General features: G+C 52.2%; 2 protein-coding genes across 5 annotated transcripts; both read right to left on the bottom strand.

Annotated features, from left to right (window-relative positions):
* Nucleotides 1-2,066: 2,066 nt before the first annotated feature.
* On the bottom strand, nt 2,067-9,802 carry LOC103763266 (UPF0488 protein C8orf33 homolog). 4 transcript variants are annotated; one of them, XM_018067574.1, is made up of 7 exons: nt 9,729-9,802; nt 8,512-8,599; nt 5,901-6,038; nt 5,067-5,722; nt 3,547-3,634; nt 3,290-3,436; nt 2,067-3,142 (listed from the first exon to the last, which is right to left on the bottom strand). In XM_018067574.1, exons 3-7 carry the CDS (start codon nt 5,965-5,967, stop codon nt 2,946-2,948), a joined length of 1,155 nt encoding a protein of 384 aa, XP_017923063.1. In that variant the 5' UTR covers nt 5,968-6,038; nt 8,512-8,599; nt 9,729-9,802; the 3' UTR covers nt 2,067-2,945. The 4 variants fall into 4 exon arrangements, with proteins under 4 accessions (XP_017923063.1, XP_017923061.1, XP_017923060.1 ...); XM_018067572.2 differs by lacking the exon at nt 9,729-9,802 and adding an exon at nt 9,166-9,237; XM_018067571.2 differs by lacking the exon at nt 9,729-9,802 and adding an exon at nt 9,166-9,218 and having other exon boundaries at nt 8,512-8,629.
* A 506-nt stretch (nt 9,803-10,308) lies between these two features.
* Nucleotides 10,309-18,909, bottom strand: AMDHD2 (amidohydrolase domain containing 2; the record flags this gene model as incomplete). Its single annotated transcript, XM_029957886.1, has 11 exons — nt 10,309-11,930; nt 12,382-12,483; nt 12,907-12,975; nt 13,669-13,776; nt 14,014-14,158; nt 15,180-15,268; nt 16,296-16,508; nt 16,942-16,996; nt 17,304-17,443; nt 18,119-18,255; nt 18,857-18,909. Coding segments are annotated over 11 exons (1,200 nt in total), but the record flags the coding sequence as incomplete, so codon positions are not given.
* Nucleotide 18,910: the final 1 nt, after the last annotated feature.

Here is an 18,910-nt window from a genome sequence, read left to right as displayed (position 1 = left end):
CTTTACCCTGTTACTCATTTTAGAAGCTGCTCCTCAGCTTTTAGTTTTTCAAGATTGATGCTATGAAGCAAGTTTGGCTCTAGAGGCACTGTGGTACTTCACATTCCCTTTTGCCTTGTCTTTAACTCGCTCCTGAGGTCACAGCCGTGCTGGAAGCTCCCATAAGCAGTTTGCAGCCTACAAGCCTGGGCCTGGCACTGCTGCCCTACATTTAGGTGGGCAGTCACCAAAGAGATACAGAATACCAAATCCAGTCACCCTGTTGGCACCAAACTCAAATGCCAGGCACAAAGCTGAGGAGAGGATGCAGAGACAGACAACTGAGCTCAATTTTCTACCAAAACTGTGGTAAAAAGTTATATTTCCTTAAAGCAAGAACAGTGGAACAGAGATGTCCAGACAGATGAGAATATTTCCCTTTTCTCTCACTGCTGTACATCACTAATGCCTTGGGGCATGGACCAAACCTCCAGCTACAGGTATTACACTGACTAGCAGAGCAAAGCCCTGACCCAAACCCGACACTGCTGCAATAAGAGACATCGCTGAAATCCTAAAGAAATACTAAAAGGGGAAAACACCACTTTTTAAAAAAAAAGTCATTAAGACTGCACTGTGGCCCCTCTAAAGGGGAAAGGATGGATGGAGCAGCCCACAGCACTTCCTAACTCCTATTAACATTGCTTGTTTCCTTTTAAACAAATGTAACACAGCAGAGATGCTTCAAGCATTGCAAAGCTTAAAAATGAAGTACAGACTGCTGTAGTTGCAGGTGCGAAATACCATAGTGTTGCCTCTTCAACACAAAATCACTAGTGAAGTAACTTGGGCACATCTGTCAAAAACTCAGGAGGCATCACCTTGGCTATGAAAACAGGGAGTGGACAGAGAGAGGCGAAATGCTTTGTCCAAGATCCCCATGCTGACTTGTGGAACTGACCTGGAATGACACTCAGGGATGTGAGGGATCACACTGATGAACGTTTGCCTTCCCATATACACATATGTAAGTCCTCCAATAACAGAGCACAGGAGAAGGAACATAGGCTGGCTTTGTAGGTCAGCATTATCCAGACCTCTGGAAAACCACAGGAGCTGTTCTCATATCAGAATGCATTTTTCTCTGACCTCTTTTTATCTGAAGATAAACTGCTGGATCAGGTTACACCAAACGCACACCTCACTGGTATCTTTATTCTAATTGTGAACGCCTAAGGAACAGCATAAGCACGAGGCAGTTATATAAGAATGCTTCCCAGAATACTCCTGCAGCCTTCCACAGCAAAGACTTTGTAACATTTTAGCAGTTTTAGCTTTACCTGAGACAGGAGAAGGGGAAAAAATAACCGTTTCCCAGACATCTGCTGCACAACCAGCCAGGAAAGCAAACAGCTGTAGTTCCAAGGTCATGTACAAGATGCTCTTTAATCTCAGTAAATGGCATGAAAACACTAAAAGTTTGACAAGGACACAGCTTTTGTATGTTTAATATAAAATCCTGGAAATCAAAACTAAAAAAAAACTGTCTAAGGTTGTTCCACACAGTCAAAGTTGTGCTTCTTGGCAAATAAAATAATATGCCAACCTTGATTTCCAGTTTTTACCCACTGACTTCAAGAAGACATAAAGTCAGCTCTGCATATTTTTCCCTGTCGTACATGTTATCCCAGTTCAGTTTCCCAGACAGGAATTCTTTAAAATATTCTTTTAAAATAATAAAAAAAATATTCTTGCAGATGCCACTGCCTGCGTCAGGGTTTAGTAATAAAATTAATTTTTTGGAGCCAACATCAGGTTTTTTAAAGTCTTTGCCAGCCAGTATTTTCCACTATCTCTCAGCTGCTCTCCCTGGAATCTGCCCACACTCCCATTTCTCACTTCTCACACAGGCTGACTGGATCATAAAAGGGAGGAAAGCACTGCTCCCCAGGGACACCTGATACCACATAGCCTTTTGCAGCACTTCTCTTCCTTCAGCTTTTTTAGGTTTGGTGGGAAGATTTTCTGTAGGAACACAGGAGATGGCTTCAGTGACTGAAGCAGTATGGAAACACTGGAGACACACATTCAAAAAGCCAAAATTTAATACAAATCAAGGGGAAGAGAGTCTTTGGGCTCTGACAGTTCATTTCACCACCACCCAAGGTTGGCACGCAGCTGATTTTACCTCTGAGTCACTGGTGGTTGTAACTGGACTACTTACAAAGTAAACTTTATTTAAGAGCTCATTGTACGCCCTTCCTAGCTGGCCAGAACCTGGCTCCAGCAACAAAAACCTTTCCCTGTCTGGAAACAACTGTCCTTACATCCCTAGGCTGGATTAAACCAGCATTTGCAGTTTTATTCTAAGTCTGTTTCTGCCATTGAAAGAGATGAATCAGCAAAAATGGTTCTCACTCAGTCTCTCCCCAGCCCCTGAGCTCCACTCCCTCATGTCAGTGATGGCGTTGCTGGTGTTTGCTGGATGCCAGAAGCCGCATTCACACAGACTCATGGAGTGGAAGCATCCAAAGATCCACTGCTGGATCTTCGCAGAAGCTGCATCTTCTTTCCAAACCATTCCCCTCTGTGTGCATGGCTGCCTCAGCTGCTAGGAAACCTCTGCTCTATTTAAAAACCACGGGAGAATGGGAAAATCTCATGGTATAAAAGAGAGATTTTACAGTTAATGTAAATTCTACAGAAGAAAACCAGATCCTTTCACTGCTGACCCTTTCAAAGGTGCCTCTCTACAGTGTGAGCACAGAGGAGCACTACACTGGTTTAGTCTTGGGGTCATATAGTACTAGGCAGATTTGGTTTAGATTTCTAGATAAGGCACTCTGGAACAGGATCAAGAGACTTACTGATGACATTTCCTACTGCACAGCATCTCTCCACCATTCTGCAGTTTACAGGGGATCTGGCACAGGGATTTTTTACCAGTTTTAGTCTAAGACACTTTCCTAGAAGAAATTAAAGCGAAATTCTTCTTTGGAAGCTGTGTCATTGAATAAGCCTGTGTAAAGCGTCCTGGGTGACTCTGAAGGGAATCCTGCTGAACCCTGGCTATTCCTGCAAGCTCCCGAGCACTTCCGGATGAATTTGCCATTCTTCTTGCAGACGCTTCCCTTCACCTCCACGATCCTGGCAGCCTTTGCAGCTTAAAGAGGGGAGAAAAGAGCCATTAGAGATGTTTAGTGATCTCACATAGCGAGGCTCCACTCTGCAAAACAATCTGCAGGGCAGGAGTGAGTCCCTTTCTTCTTCTTCTTCTTCTTCTTCTCCTCACTATGAGAAGTTCTCCTACCTGTTTCCATGAGCTTCAGCTCCCTGCACAGCTCCTCCTGCACCTTCTTCCTGTAGTCTCCAAACATGGCTCTCATGAGCTGCCGCTTCTTTACCAGTGGAGCCTTGTCACTGCGCAGTGTCCTGATGGCCCGGAGAGCCTCTTCAGCTGCAGCAAAGGAGGAACAGCACACAGCTTAAGGCTTCCTGCTGGCTCTGCCCCTGCATTCCTGCCATCCCTTCCCACAAGAGAGAGCTCGCCTTTATTTGAATGCCTACCCTGCTTTGGAGTGGGTTTCTGTGTCTTCAAGCCAAGTTCCAGCTGTTGCACACACCAGTCCAGCTCCTTCTGCAGCTGCTCATCTGACTGCCATCAACGTGGGGCACAGGGAGCAAGAGGAAATAAGTCACCCAAAAATTAAAGCAGCAGTTGCTACACGAGATAAAAGGGAACTGCATAAAGTCAGGACTATTCTCAACATCACGTGCTGGTGATCAGTTTACAGACTCCATGACATTTTCCCTCTAGTGTTTTTCATTGGATAAACTAAAAGCACTGCACAAATGTTTAGTTGCAACTCACTGCCTCTATTTGATGGGTTTAATATGTAGCTGCCATTCAGAGGGTGCTGTTTTCTGGAAAGCTGTTCAGTGCCTTTCCTCTGAAAGAAGCTGTCAAATACACTTACAGATGGGAGAAATAAGCATTAACAACAAAAAAACCCCTATCACCAGACCTGCATAAAATCAAAAAAGTGAACAACGGACAAATAAGTCTTTTTTTCTCAGCTCCTGCGTGCTTGCTAAACCAGAAATACATGAGGAGAAGGAAGCTGAAGCCCATGGAGATGGAGGAAACCAAGTCCCATCGAGCAAAGCCAGCTGGCTAACTCAGCAGTGGGACAGGAAAGCAGGGTTGCACCCTGGGACTGAAGTAATTTGTAACTGTTATGTACATGTAAACACAAAAGCCCTCACCTACAACAGTCTCCTTCCAAAGGACTGGAAGGGCTTTACCTCACCTTCCAATCTTCCTACCTCTCCTGTACTCAGCAGTGTTTATTGGTAGGATGGAATGTTCCAGAGGTGGGTGAACACTCAGTGCAATTTCCTTGAAGAATATTAAGAAAAGGAAGATTTTGTGCAATCTTCTATTTCAATATTGCTCAGCTGGCACTGTTTCTTAATAATACCTACACTGGTGCTGAGAAGTAAAATAAAATAAAGACCCAGACCCTCAGCAGAACAGAAAACCTCAGGGTGTGCCTTAATGGTGTGTTGACACAACACTTGCAACCTCAGTGGATTTCTGGGCCATGCCCTACAGTGGGAACCTTCTGAGAAGCACCTTGAGCTTCACCCCAGACCCCTGGCTACACCAGGTGGCAGCTCTGTGCCTTGGCTTTGCTACTTGCAGTATGTGAGCAATTCATCCTGCCTGGCAACAGGAGCAGGGCCCGGTTCGGCACCCACAGGCACTGATTGAGGGCACTTACCTCCATTTCTTATTTTCATTTCCTTAAGAAAACATGGCATCCAGCTCCCCAGGATTAGCTGTCACAAGCCTAAACATGAAATGCTTCAGCACAAGTCTGAACCATTAACTCCCCCTCCACTAGTCAGGCTCCTCAGCTGTGTAGCAGAGAAAGCAAACAGCTGCTGGAAGAAGCAAGCAGCAACCCCGGTCTTTCAGCTCTCATCTCAAGGCAGCATGCTAATTGTTCATCTGTGTAAAGTGATAAAGTGCCTCTTTAGGTTAAGGGTTTATAAATTATGGGATCTCATCAATATTTAACTACCTGGGAGGTCTTCTCATCCTGATGGGAAGTATTTGTATTTTGACAGCTCTTAGCTTCTGTCTTTGCTTTCCTGCTGGTCTCAGTTTCTTCTCTCTCTGTTTTACTGACTGGTGGTTTTTGTTTCTTCTTCTTTTTCTTCTTCTGGGCAGCTTCATCTCCTGTTGATTTCGCTGTTGCTGCTTCATCTGCAGGAGCAGTCTCTGGTTGGGGGATCTTTGATGTGACATGGCTTCTGTCCTCTTTGGGTGCACTCCCTGCAGCTTGAGTCACCTCGGGCTCCCGCACGGCTGCAGCCCGTGGCAGGGCTGCTGCTTCAGCAGGCAGTGAAGGACCTGTATGTTGGCTTGAGGGAAGTAGCTGGAGCTGAGGACAGTCTTCATCTGGGATGGCAAAGTTGAAAGCAAACTTGGGTTCTTGTCCAGAGGCAGCAAACCTCAAGGCTCCATTCCAGCTCTCCTGCTTGGTGGCTTTGGCAGCTCTGCTGTCACCAGGGTCTGCTCCTGGGTTGGTCTCAGAAAGTGTAAAATCAAATCGGAAGCTGCTGCCAGATGATGTGAACAGCTCTGGTTTTGCCTCAGGGCTTGGGTCAGACTGTTTCATAGCATCTGCAGCCTGCCCACTGCTTGGCTGTACTTCCAGAGCACCAGGTTTCATGCCTAGAAAAGACAAAGAGTATTGTCTCTATCAATACACCAGTTTCCTACCACAGGGATGCCACTGCAGCTCCCTCTCTAAGGCACTGCCCAGAGAGTTGACTCAATCAAAAGAACAACCTAAGAAATCTACAGAGAAGAATCAAGTCTCACCATCCCCTGAATGACAGCTCAAGCTCACCTGCTTTCTCCATGCTCTCCTGACCCTCAGCCATGCTGAGACAATAATCCCCAAACACATCACTCATCACTTGTTGCTTCTTTGCAAGAGGAGTCTCAGAGGAGCGCAGGACCTTGACAATGTGCTGGGTCTCCTCTACTGCACTCAGAAAAAATCCAAGAGAGACAAGAAACAGGTTATGCTGGGCCTCAAAATCCCCACTGTGGGATGCTGATGACTGAGTCTTCTCTGAAACGTGCTCTGTGTTCATATCACCTCTGACTAATCCACAACTGGCATTTGGTTGAAAGGGAACTCCAAGCGCTTCTAGAAGATGAAATACTGTGAAATGTTCTTAGGGGGGGAGAATCTAACTACTTATTATATATAGTCAGACTCTTACACTGCAGTAAGTGCACTGCTAATGGCATAGAAGTTACATAGGGCTCAGCAACCCTCTCCTCAAGGCAAATACAAATCCCAGGGACCAGTTCTGTGTGTCTTTTCTGAAAAACTGGAAAAAACCTTAGTAGAGAGCACACCCTGAAAAGTAGGACTCTTGCCTGGCTCTCATACAAACCAGCCTGACCACAAGAGGGATCCAAATTTTTTATGTCAGAGCAAATTGTCTAAAAAGCACAGCTGTTCTGTGACAGTAGTCCCCAAGACCTCATTTCGGGTACCCTACATATAGTCTTGTAGTGTTTGTCTCACTCATTTCCAGCCACAAGACAGCCTGATGTACTGCACTAGTACTGTGGAATGGGCACGTCCCACCCCTCCTGGCTGCAATGCCCGACCACCTCTGGGGGAAGAACCTTTCCCTAATATCCAGCCTAACCCTCCCCCGACACAGCTTCAGCTGTCCCCTCGGGTCCTGTCCCTGGTCACAGAGAGCAGAGATCAGAGCTGTCCCTCCTGAGGAAGCTGCAGACCCTGATTAGGTCTCCCCTCAGTCTCCTCTTTTCCAGCTGAACAGACCAAGGGCCCTCAGCAGCTCCTCCTGTGGCATCCCCTCCCGACCCTTCACCATCCTTGTGTCCCTCCTTTGGACACTCTCTAACAGCTTCAGATCTTTTTTATACTGCAGCACCCAAAACTGCCCCAATATTGCAGGTGAGGCTGCCCCAGTGCAGAGCAGAGGGGGACAATCCCATCCCTCACCCAGCTGGGACAGTCCCCTCCCTCGCCCGGCTGGCAATGCTGGGCCCGATGTCCCCTAGGACACGGTGGGACAGAGGTGGGATGTCTCTTCACAGCATCTGGGTATCAGGGTCCTGAGCACACGTGTATCCCTATTTCAAGGGGTTGGTCTGGTTGCAGTCCAGGATCTCATGCAGACACTGCTGCAGCCAGATAACTCATGGATCCAGATGCTGAATTCCTGGCTAGAGCTTGGATCTGCCTCCTCACTGCACACTCCTTCAATGACTGGGACTCCAGGCAGAGCCTGGGTACCATCAGCAGGACTGCTCTGCTCTCCTGGCTCAGGCTCTGTGCAAAGGGGCTCCTTTCTGGCCAGGCCACTGCTTCTGCTGCCTCATCCCTGGACTCAGCTCCTGCCTCCCCTCCAGGAGCTGCCTTCCCTGCTGCTGAGCACTGGGGATCAGCACAGGACATCAGCACAGGACACAGATGTAACAAAACGGTCTGATCATAGAATAGTTTGGGTTGGTTGGGACAGTAAAGCTCATCCATCCCCTGACATGGGTAGGGACACCTCCAAGCCCTGTCCAACCTGGCCTTGGACACTCCCAGGGATGGGGCAGCCACAGCTTCTCTGGGCAACCTGTGCCGGGGCCTCACCACCCTCACAGCCAGGAATTCCTTCCCAATATCCCATCTAACCCTGCCCTCTTGCAGTGGGAAGTCATTCCCCCTTGTCCTGTCCCTCCAGGCCCTTGTCCCAAGTCCCTCTCCAGCTCTCCTGGAGCCCCTTTAGGTCCTGGAAGGAGCTCTCAGGTCTCCCTGGAACCTTCTTTTCTCCAGGCTGAACACTCCTAGCTCTCCCAGCCTTAATTCTTGGAGCCTGATACTCAAGCACCATGTGTGGGCACATATTAGTTACTGCTACATCCTCAGGTGAACCAGCAAACACTCACCTGGGCACTTTACAGATGGTTCACACCCCTCCTCTACAGGTTAAGTAGTGGCCAGGAGCAGGACGTGAGTCTGCATTTCTCTACAAGTTGTACTGATAAGATCAATCTGTGACCTTATGAAAAATATTTTATAGGATTTTATCTTCCATGTAATTTCTCCTCGGAACAAGCTTCACAAAAATAAAAACACCTACTGGGGTTTAAGGGCCAGACACACTGGCACAGTTAAGATGGAAAACAAAGGCAGAGCTGTAGCAGAACCAAACAAGCCATTAGACGGGAAAATGAGAACATGAGAAAGGATACAGAACACAGGGAGAATGAACACTACAGGAATGAAAGGTAAAGCTGCTTCCAGATAGACAGCCCTTAAAATTCAATGCTTTAAGTTGTTTTGTATTTAGAGCAAATCCCAAATGACAAAAGAACAGGGAACAGAAGGGAGAGAAGAAACAGAGAAATGTCCAAATCTGCTAAATCAGACCTGAGGCTGGAATATGGGATGTGTGGGCTGGGAAAGAGGAACATACCTGGTTTTGGGGGTGGGATGAGGTGGAGATCTGCCTCCAGCTGCGAAATGCACCACTTCAGCTCCTCCTGGAACACACCCTGGGGAGCCTTGGACATGGGATAGGGAAGGAAGAATGTCTAAAAGAAGCACAAATCTCTCGTCTCCAAAACTGATTCCAAACCTGACTTTCTGAAGCCCTCTCCCCTCTCATAGATCAGATCTGGCTTTACACTGGAGGTGCGCTGTGAAACTGCTCATTTATACCATCAACCAGCACAGGGACACGTGTCCTGTGCGGAGAGCACCAAATGAGCCCTCTGCATTACAAAAATCACAGCCATAACCTCCTACTAGCAGGAATACGCCCCCCCCCCTGCTCCTGGCAAGCCAGGACTTCCCACAGATTTTTTTTTCTCCCTCTTTCTCTCCTCCTTCTCCTTTTTAAAGGCCCCAAAAATTTCTCATTTTATCCTGAAGCTTATTACGGCACAATGTCTCCACGGCAGGAAACCCCTGTGCTGTATTTTTACGCCGCCCGCCTCCTGCTAAGCAGGTGGAAGTGAAGGCTTTGCAGCCCGCGGGGGGGATGGAAGGAATGTTCGGGACGAGGAGGTGAGGAGGGGCTGGGGAGGGCATCGGCGCTGCTTTGAGGAGCACCTTTTGGGGCCCTTACCCGCTCCATGCCGCTCCGCGCCGGGAGGAAGCGGCCCCGCCGCACCGCCCACCTCCGGTCACGGGCAGCGTGTGGGCTGCGGGCCCAGCTCCGCCCGGGGCCTCCCCGGGGCCTCCCCCGGCTCTCCCCGCCGCCCCTGGCCGGTTCCCTGTGCGAGCCCTCAGCGCTCCGCAGGCCCGTTCCGGCCGTGAGGAACCGGAGGGCTCCCGGCACAGCCCGGCCCGGGGGCGCCCAGCGCCCAACTTGGCAGCGCGTTTGTCCCTTCGGGACTGCCCCCGCTCCCCTGAGCCCCACAGGGAGCTGTGGGACACCCGTGTGTGCACTGCCCGCCCGGGGGTGCCACAGAATCACAGAACGGGCCGAGTTGGAAGGGACCCACAAGGGTCATCGAGCCCAACCCTCAGCCCTGCACAGGACCATCCTCAGGATTCACCCCCTGTGCCCCAGAGGATCATCCAAACACTCCTGGAGCTCTGGCAGCCTTGGGGCTGTGCCCACTGCCCTGGGGAGCCTGGGCAGTGCCCAACCACCCTCTGGGGGAAGAACCTTTTCTAATATCCAACCTAAAGCTCCCATGACACAACTCCAGGCGACTCCCTGGGTCCTGCCCCTGGTCCCCCAGAGCAGAGCTCAGGGCCTGCCCCTCCTCAGGAAGTTGGAACTGCAGTGAGGTCTCCCCTCAGTCTCCTCTTCTCCAGTTGAACACACCAAGTGCCCTCAGCTGCTCCTCACACGGCTTCCCCTCAGGGCCCTTTCCCATCTTCGTTGCCCTCCTTTGGACACTCTCTAATGGCTCAATATCTTCCCTACATTGTGTCCCCCCGGACTGCCCCAGTGTTGCAGGTGAGGCCGCCCCAGGGCAGAGCAGAGCGGGACAATCCCTTCCGTGGCCTGGCCGGCGATACTGGGCCTGATGCCCCCCCAGGACATGTCTGGCAGTGCCCCTGTCCCTGGCAGGAATGCCCACACCAGCCCCTGGCCCTCACACCCCAGCAGGACATAGGCCATACCTCCATGAGCAGGGTAGAGCCTGTTGTCAGCAGGCAAAAAGGGTCAATACACACCCACAGGTGCTGTCTAATCCCATCTCTATTTTAGATTTCCTTTTGATTATTTAATTTTGTAAATAAAAAGTTAGACACCTTGTTTCATATACATTTTTTTCCCCTCGGATTGTTTTCAACAGCCGCTAGAAGATCCCCACTGAGGCCGGTGCTGCGGCAGCCTGCGCGTGTCACAGCAGAGGGTGTGATGTGTCTCTCAAATGCTTCAAACTGTGGACATTATAATTTCCGCTGACATTGGCAGCTGATGTTAGAAATTCTCCAAGGCTGCCAGTGATTCCAGCAGGGCTCTAAAATGCTGGGAAAGCACTTCCAAATGTTGCTGTTAAAGGTTATAAAACGGTACTGGAAAAATCAGCACACTTCTGCCAATCCTGACCAGACTCCTATCTGCCTTACAACCTCCATCCTTGCAGAGACTTAGCTATTGTCTAAGTCCTCTCCTCACCACAAAAACCATCTCATTGGTTTGAGCCTTGTCAGAGGTTGTCTAAGACTTATCTCAAGGCTTATTCTGCCCGTAGTAGGTTCAAAATCAGCATCAGTCCTCACATGCAAGTGTCCAAGTGTCAGGAAAAGAGCTGACAGTCAAGTATTGGAGAAGATAGTAATGAGCACTGAATAATGAGCTATCACAACTGTCTTGAAAGGCCAGAATCCCGCTGCAGTCCTCCTCTCCCTCAGTTCCTGAGCTGGACTGGGGGCTCGTGAGCCCATGACCACCAGTTTGGATGCATGCCCTAAAGCAAAAGCTTCCAGTCCATGGCCTGAGGAATGCACAGACCCATCAGGGGATGCAAAGGCCCTACTTCATATGGCTGGCACAGAGCCTGCAGGACCCATCCAGCCAGAGCCAGGGGTGAAAGGAACATTGCTTTCTGAGGCAGGATACTGTCCATGTCTCCAGCGCTGTGGACTCAATGCCCATACAGGGAAAAGGCACAAAGGACCAGCAATGCCTTGGTTTTCCTGGTTTCGATCTCTGCCCTGAGGATTCAGTCCCACAACAGCACCGAGTCGGTGAGCTGTGACAGCCCTGCTCTGAGGACACACCATAGAAGGGCTGTTGGGAGACCCAAATGTGATCCTCAGCTTCTGCTGACACAACAGGAAGCTTGTCATGGGAAGAGCTGCGAGCTGAGCTGGTGGAAGATGATGTCTAACAAGCCATGGCTGCCCAGGAGCAAGGCAAAGAGCAGGCAGAGGAATGGGAATGGCTTGAGCCTGCCTTGGGCATGGGGCAGGTTAGTGTGTGCTGTATAAACAGTGCAAAGGCTGGAACAGCTCCTCACTGCTGTCAGATGGTGACAGGAGCACCTGTCTAGGGGCAGGACAGCTGTGCAGTCCCTCAGGCCACTCCAGGAGTGGAATTCCCTGCCAGCACAGAGCTGCCTGCTTTCCCCATGCCACCAACTGAGCACCAACAAATTCGTGGCAGGCATGGCTGTAACTGGAAGCTGGAAAACGCAGCTCTTTGGTATGAGGCTCCTTTAAGGGAGTTGCAGGAAGGAATTGGGATTAAAAAAAAAAAAAAAAGGGAGGAGTGGGGTGGTTACCAGAGCTGCTAACCACAGTGCCAGGGAGCCTCGGAGGGCACTGGGACAGCCCAGTGTCACATGCCTGACGCATCCTGTCTCCAGACCTCCTGGCCGGCGATGTACGTGGCTTGCACATACAGGCTGTCGTTCAGCATCAGGAAATCTGCGTTGGACAAGAGGGAAAGGAAGCAGCTGTCAGAGGAATGGAGCTGCTAGAGCTGGCTGGGGAGAGCTGAGCTCAGTAGGGAACAGCCTCTCCCCACCCCAGACAGAGCAGTAGGAGGGCAGTGTGGTGCCACCCTGGCTATGGCAGCTCTGCTCCATGCTTGGCTGAGGCATGGGGGGCACTCCAAAGGGTTTCCCAAACCAAGCATACAAGGGGATAACCACTGGAATAAAAGCCCAGAGCAAATCCCAGGAAGAGCGAGTCTCCCTGCAGCTCCCAGTGAAACAGGGGATAAAGATGTGCAGCAGCCTCTGCTTTGCTCCAGCGCTCAGGAGCCCTGACACCACTGTCCCCATACCAACATCTCCTGTCCCCATAACAGTACCTCCTGTCTCCATGCCAATAACTCCTGTCCCCATACCAATACCTCCTATCCTCATACCAGTACCTGCATCGGAGTCATAATTCAGTGTCCCCTTGTTGTGTTCAATCCCCAGGAGCTGGGCAGGATGCAGAGATGCTGCCTCCAACGCCGTCTCTACGGAGCATCCTTGCACAGAGAGTTGGGGAGATGGTTAGGGCAGCCACAGCCCCACTGCCAGAGCAACCCAAATTCCCCTGGCCAAGGCAACTGTCAGCTGGGCACACCCTCACCACAGCCAGATGAAGCTGGGAAGGGAAATATCCCTACAGGAGATAGCAGGAACAGAAGAACTGAACACCAAGGGTATGTGGAGGGGAAAATCATTCTGCCTTTGTGAGGAAGGAGCAGGAGAGTTCACCTCTCACTAGTGCTATGGGTTAAAATGAAACCTCCCCTCAAAAAGGCGCTCATCTGAGGGCACTGATCCCAGCCCGTCTCATGTCTCAGGTGAGAGGGAATGTTCCTGGTGGAATGGACACAGCTGGCAAGAGCAAGACCTCCTCCCACATCAACATAGGGAGCAACAGCTTGTGGACAAGGCTCCCTTACCTGTGGCCTCTTGGAAGTGTCGCACACATGTATCCATGGTCGCCACGCTACCACTCAGGGTCTTTGTGCCTGGGAGAGGAATAGGATGGCTCTGAGCAGCTCCCACAGCTCACAGCAACGAGAAGGGGGGCAGTAGGGAAGCATAACGAGACCAGAAGGGCAGAAATCATGGGTGGCAGGAGGGGCAAGCTGAAGGGCCCACAGCCACTGCTGCCAAGGGACAGACTGAGGCAAGGGAGAGGTGCTGGCAGGGCAGGGAGAGGTACTGGGGTGTCACCCTCCAGCTCCACCACCAGACCAGCTGTACTGGGTGAAACCAGCTCACAACGCAGGTACCTGCTGCCAGAGGTGAATGGATCCTTCTCTGAAATACTGCTTGGGTACTTGAAACTTAGGGAATTTAGTTAGCAAGAAATGGTAGTGATGTAATAAAGAAAAGGGACAATAAATATCTCTTAAGATTTCTCTGTCCTTTCTGACCCTCTGCATACATGACACTGGGCAGTGACGCTTTCAAAGGTGTTGCAGACAGCAACAAATGGACAGATTCCTCCCCACTCCACAAGGTAGGGCACTTCCCCTCCTTACCAGGTACCTTGTTCTCCCCAGGGCCAAGTCACTGCAGATCCACCAGGCACCAAAACCTGAGAGGCTGGCACAAGCACTGCCTCACACTGGCAGGGCCAGCCAGCTGTGCTGAGCTCCCCAGGAATGGGCACCAGTGGCAGTGCTGTCCCCAGCTCTCCAGCAAGAGGCCCTTACCTGCGATGTAGGTGTTCAGCCCATCAATCTCCACCACCTGCTGTCCCAGCGTGTGCCGCCCCGGTGCCAGCCCCATGCCAGCAATCGCATCTGTCACCAGCACCAGGCCTGAGCAACACAAGCAAAGGGGCCCTGTCAGCTTTGCAGCTGATTTTGCTGCAGCTCTAAGCACTGTGCCCCGCTGGCCCTCCCAGAGAGGGGCCATGGTGTCTCCAGCCACATCCCACCAAAGTGCGAGGGTATCAGCACATGTGGCTGTGACCTTCCAGGCAGCGAGGGCAGCACGAGTGTCTTGTGGGAGGTGGCCCAGTGCTTGGAGGGGCTGGTGACACCGGTGTGACTCACCTTTGGGGTGGGCTCTGTGGGCGATCCGCAGGGCGGCAGGGTTGGTGTGGATGCCATCAGAGATCATCCCGTAGAAGACCCTCCGCCCAACAGGAATCTTGTCACTGGTCAGCAGCCCCACGATTCCAGGGTCACGGTGGTGGAACTGCCCGAGGGGAGAGACGGGACAAGCTGTGGAGCAACACCAGGACCTACTGGCTGAGACCCTTCCCCTTAGGGGATGCAGCTGCCATCTCTATCACACAGTGCCTGGGAGCTTTACCAGGCAAATATGGGCATTGCCTTGAGTCACAGATCACAGGGTGGTTTGAGTTGGGAGGGATCCTAAAGCCCATCTTTATTCCAATCCCCCTGACATGGGCAGGGACACGTTCCAGTAGACCAGGTTGCTCCAAGCCTCATCCAACCTGGCCTTGGACGCTCCCAGGGATGGGGCAGCCACAGCTTCTCTGGACAACTGTGCCAGGGCCTCACAGCCAGGAATTCCTTCCCAATATCCCATCTAACCCTGCCCTCTGGCAGTGGGAAGCCATTCCCCCCTGCCCTGTCCCTCCATCCCTTGTCCCAAGTCCCTCTCCAGCTCTCTTGGAGCCCCTTTAGGCCCTGGAAGGGGCTCTCAGGTCTCCCGGGAGCCTTCTCTTCTCCAGGTGAACACCCCCAGCTGTCCCAGCCTGGCTCCAGAGCAGAGGGGCTCCAGCCTTGGAGTATCTCTGTGGCCTCCTCTGGACTCGCTCCAGCAGCTCCACGTCCTTCTGATGTTGGTGCCCCATATCTGGAGGCAGCTCTGCAGGTGGGGTCTCACCTGAGGGGGCAGAGGGGCAGAATCCCCCCCTCCCCTGCTGCCCACGCTGTGGGATCAGTGCAGGACGTGGAGGGTTTCTGCATCCCAGCACACACAGACAAGGCATGTCCAGCCTCTCACCCACCAACACCCCCAAGTCTTTCTCGGCAGTGACTTTAAGAATCTGCTACAGCCTCTCTTTAAGATCCAGCAGCAGAAATGTGAAGCCAGAGGTTCAGTGCCCAAACCTCAGTGCAAAGCCTGGTATGAAACCAGCTGGGGAGAACACAGATCTTTGGGAGAGAAAACCTAAAAGCAACCCTGGTAGCAGGAGAGAAAATCCAGAAGAAAGCCGGGTGCAGGGCAGGCGCCCTCAGGAGCTCACCGGCAGCATGGCGTTGAAGAGGTGCGTGATGAAGGTCGCGCCGTGCTGCACAGCCTCCTCGGCCTGGGACAGATTGGCCACCGAGTGACCTGGGAACAGACACAGCGTGTGACTCCTCTGCCCATCTCTCCATTCATTCCCCTACAGGAGTGAAGACATTCCATCATTGGACCCTGCTCTGATGCCCGTCCTGGGCTGAGGTTCAGCCTCGGCATGGAAGTGTCTGGCCATGACCTGGGAGGACTGTGGGGTTGGGTGTTTCACCTGAACACCTTCACTGCTCACATCACAACTGCCACAAATGCTGCCTTGCTCACAGTGAGTTGCCTTCAGGCTGGGTTCGAGGTCCAAGGACGTGCCTTTCTGCTAGCCTCAGATACTTAAAGGTTCAGTAGAGAGGTATCAGGGGAGTAGAGACAGTGGGGATTTTGCCAGGAAAGAATATGGGGATAAAACTATCCAGAAAGAAAATAGTTTCCCCAACAGGACAGCAGCTCCAGTGTTCTGTGGGCAAACCTTGCCTTTCTGGAGTTCTTTATGTGGCTGTTGGATAAGAGATGCTCTGCTGTATGAATGCCCTTCTCACCTGAGGTTTAATTTCACCCTGAATAACTTCCCCTCCCTTAAAAAACAAAAAAAGGTTTCTTCAATGATCTGAAGCAAAGAGGAGTTTGTGAAGCAAAGGAAAAGAAAAATGCAGCCAGAGTTAAGTCAGATGCCAGCCAGATGTTGGAGGGAGAGGCTACTACAGCACTTCCAGTTGAAAAACAGAGTTATCAAACCAACAGTAACCTTTGGAAAATGATTTCTACTGTTGAATAAGGTCTTAAGCAGTGGAACTTCAGAGTTTGAACCTTCCACATCATCAACCCTCCAAGGAAGACTTCCTTGTGTTCGAACAGCACCTTATGTTTGCTGTAGGGCTCTGCAATCGATACAAAGTTTGGCCCTTGCCATGAGAGATTCACTGCATCAAGTGAGGTCCCCATTTGTGACAGTTCTGTCACCTCCATACAGGCCAGATCAAAGAAAATCCCACCCTGTCCAGGCACCGAGACACTGTTAGAGCCCCCCCAGCCCTGAGAGAGGGGCTGCCAGAGCCCCCCCAGCCCTCACCCAGAGAGACGCAGACGCCCCTCTTGGTGAGCTCCCGGATCACCTCACTGCTCCTCTTCATCTCAGGGGCCAGGGTGACTATCCGGACACAGTCCAGGGAGCCGTAGGTGTTCAGCAGGTCCTGGAAGGCCCCTGCCTCGAAGGTGCGCAGGCAGTGCTCCGGGTGGGCCCCTTTCTTCTCCCTGCTGATGAACGGCCCTTCCAGATGGGCCCCTGTCCAAACAGGAGCAAAGAGCTGTAACCCTTCCTCTCCCTGCCAAGGACCAGGAAACCTGCTCTTTCTACTCTGCTCCAGTTGAGCTCCTGCCATTTTTCTGCAGCAAAACACCTGGCTCAGGTAACTCTGAGCTCAGCACAGTGAGAGCTGCAGTGCTGGCCCCTGGCCAAGCCAAGCCACCCCACTGCCATTGCCCCAGAGGGCCCAAAAGGGCTGGAGCAGTGTGTGTTGTGTGTACAGTGACAGGACCACAGCAAAGGCCAGGCACAGGCTGAGGGACAAGGTGGCTCTGTGCCCACCTGTGCATCCCTCCCATAGAGAGAGCTCCAGCCCCCATTTGTGCTGTCCCTCAGTAACTTCTTTCCCCTCAACAACAAACAAGATAATTGCCCATCTACAGTAGCACCAAAGAGGGACAAATCCACTTACCCAGGATACCTGCTCCGTGGGCTCCACCATTTCTTACGCTGATCTGAGGGAGAACCTAGAGAACAGGGTTTGTCAGACATGGCACCCCAGACACAGCCCCCCAGCCTGCCAAATCAGACCCAAATGTTGGGTCTGGAGGGAGATTTGTAGCTGGACCATGTGGGACCATCACAGTCCACAAAGGAAAAGCCTTCTGCAAGTCCTGCAAGAAACTCAGGGGAGAGTCCAGCTCCTCATGCCCATGGCTCTTCCACCACGGCAGCTGTCCCAGACTCGAGAGGCCCAGCCTTGGCCCTCCCACCTCCTGGTACCAACCTCAGCTCCTGATCACCCTGCAGATGGGAGGGGAGAAAGCCCCTTACCTGGTGGTACACAGATGGAGGAGAAGTCACCAGGGTGGGACAGAAGGAGGTCACTCCATGGGAGAGGATTTTCTGACTGACCAGGTCAATCCCTGATTTGAAGTCATCCGTAGCCAGGGAGAAGTCCACCCCAAAGCCTCCTGCACCACCAACAAAACAGAGGTGAAACTGCAGCTTCCCCAGAGGATGTTTCCCGTCCAGAAACATTAAAGAAACATTTTGTGTGACTGGATGGAAACACTCCATTTTTAGGGCACTGATGCAAAGGGCTCCATCAGCATTTGTGTCCTACATTCCAAGGCTCCACAAGTACAAATCTCACTATGAAGTGCTCTTCCCCACAGTACCTCAGCATTTTGCAAGCACAACTTTTCTATTTTCATGCAGGGCAAAATGTGAGGATTCCCAGCCCAGAGGGATCTGACTTCCAACTTTAGCTGCCCTAGAATGAGCCCCTCTTTCCCTCGGGAGAGAGCTCTTGCAGGTAATGTTTGTTCCCTTGGGAAGTCCTGCTCTGTCCTCCCACATCCTGGAAAGAGTAGGGTGGGCACACTGTCAGTAAAGGGGTAGGATAAAAAAATTGATTGACATTCAGAGGAAACTTCACTCAACCAAAGCGGATCAGTTACGTGACAGCAGCAACCACGTGCAAAATCATTCTTTGTCCTTAGTTTGGTGACTCACACATCCCTCGAGCACCTGAAATGCACTAGGCCATGGGCAGGACACCCACAGAAGGGCTTGGAGGTCAGGGATGGAGAGATGGACAGACCCAGGACCCCCCCCCTCCGTGAGCACACGTGGCTTCCCCATACCATTGATCTGGACGTCGATGAAGCCTGGGGCGATGATGCTGCCCTTGCAGTCCAGCTGCACGTCAGCAGAGCCCTTCTCATCAAAGAAGAGTTTCTCCGGGTTGAGGATCTTCCCCTCTCGCACCCACAGGTCCTCCCTGAAGGAACAACCACACACATTGAACTCTGGTGCTGTCCGTGGAGTAGGTGGCCGTGGCCCCAGTGACAGTGGCCCTGGGCAGAGGGAACCCCACTGGCACTTCCCAGTGTCTCCCAGGGCACAGCTGCTCTTCCAGCCGGGACACGGTGGGCAGCCCTCTCTGCCAGGCCTCTGGCTCTACAAAACTCACGGGAATGGGGCTTCCACGGGCTGCCCCTCAAAGGTGGTGGCGAGGGCGAAAGGGCCACGGGGATGGCAGGGGAGGCAAAAAGAGAGGGGAGTGGAGAGCGGCCGTGCCCCACACACGGCTCATCCCTTGGAAAGCAGGTGGAGAGGACGTGGGCTGGGGGGAGCGCAGGGGGCGAGGGAGGGCCAACAGCCGATGCGCTGGGGGACTTGGTGACGGGGGACCTGGTGACAGCCCCTCGGGCACTGCAGGTGCCAGGTCAGTCCCGCAGCCCGTCCGGGAGCTCTCGCAGCCCTGGTACCCCTGGACATCCTTGGTACCCCCGGACACCCCGGTACCCCCATACTCTCGGTACCCCCGGACACCCCTGATACCCGCAGCCGCCCCGGCACCGCCGGTACCCCGGGCTCACCTCTGGAGCCAGTGGTCCCTCAGGATGCGGCAGTTGGTGAACTGGACGATGGGC

The sequence above is a fragment of the Manacus vitellinus genome, unplaced genomic scaffold (genome assembly GCF_001715985.3).
Source record: "Manacus vitellinus isolate BGI_N305 unplaced genomic scaffold, ASM171598v3 scaffold_12_pilon, whole genome shotgun sequence".
Lineage (NCBI taxonomy): Eukaryota > Metazoa > Chordata > Aves > Passeriformes > Pipridae > Manacus > Manacus vitellinus.
Note: the sequence above shows the minus strand (reverse complement) of the source record. Positions and strands in the feature narration are given on the sequence as shown.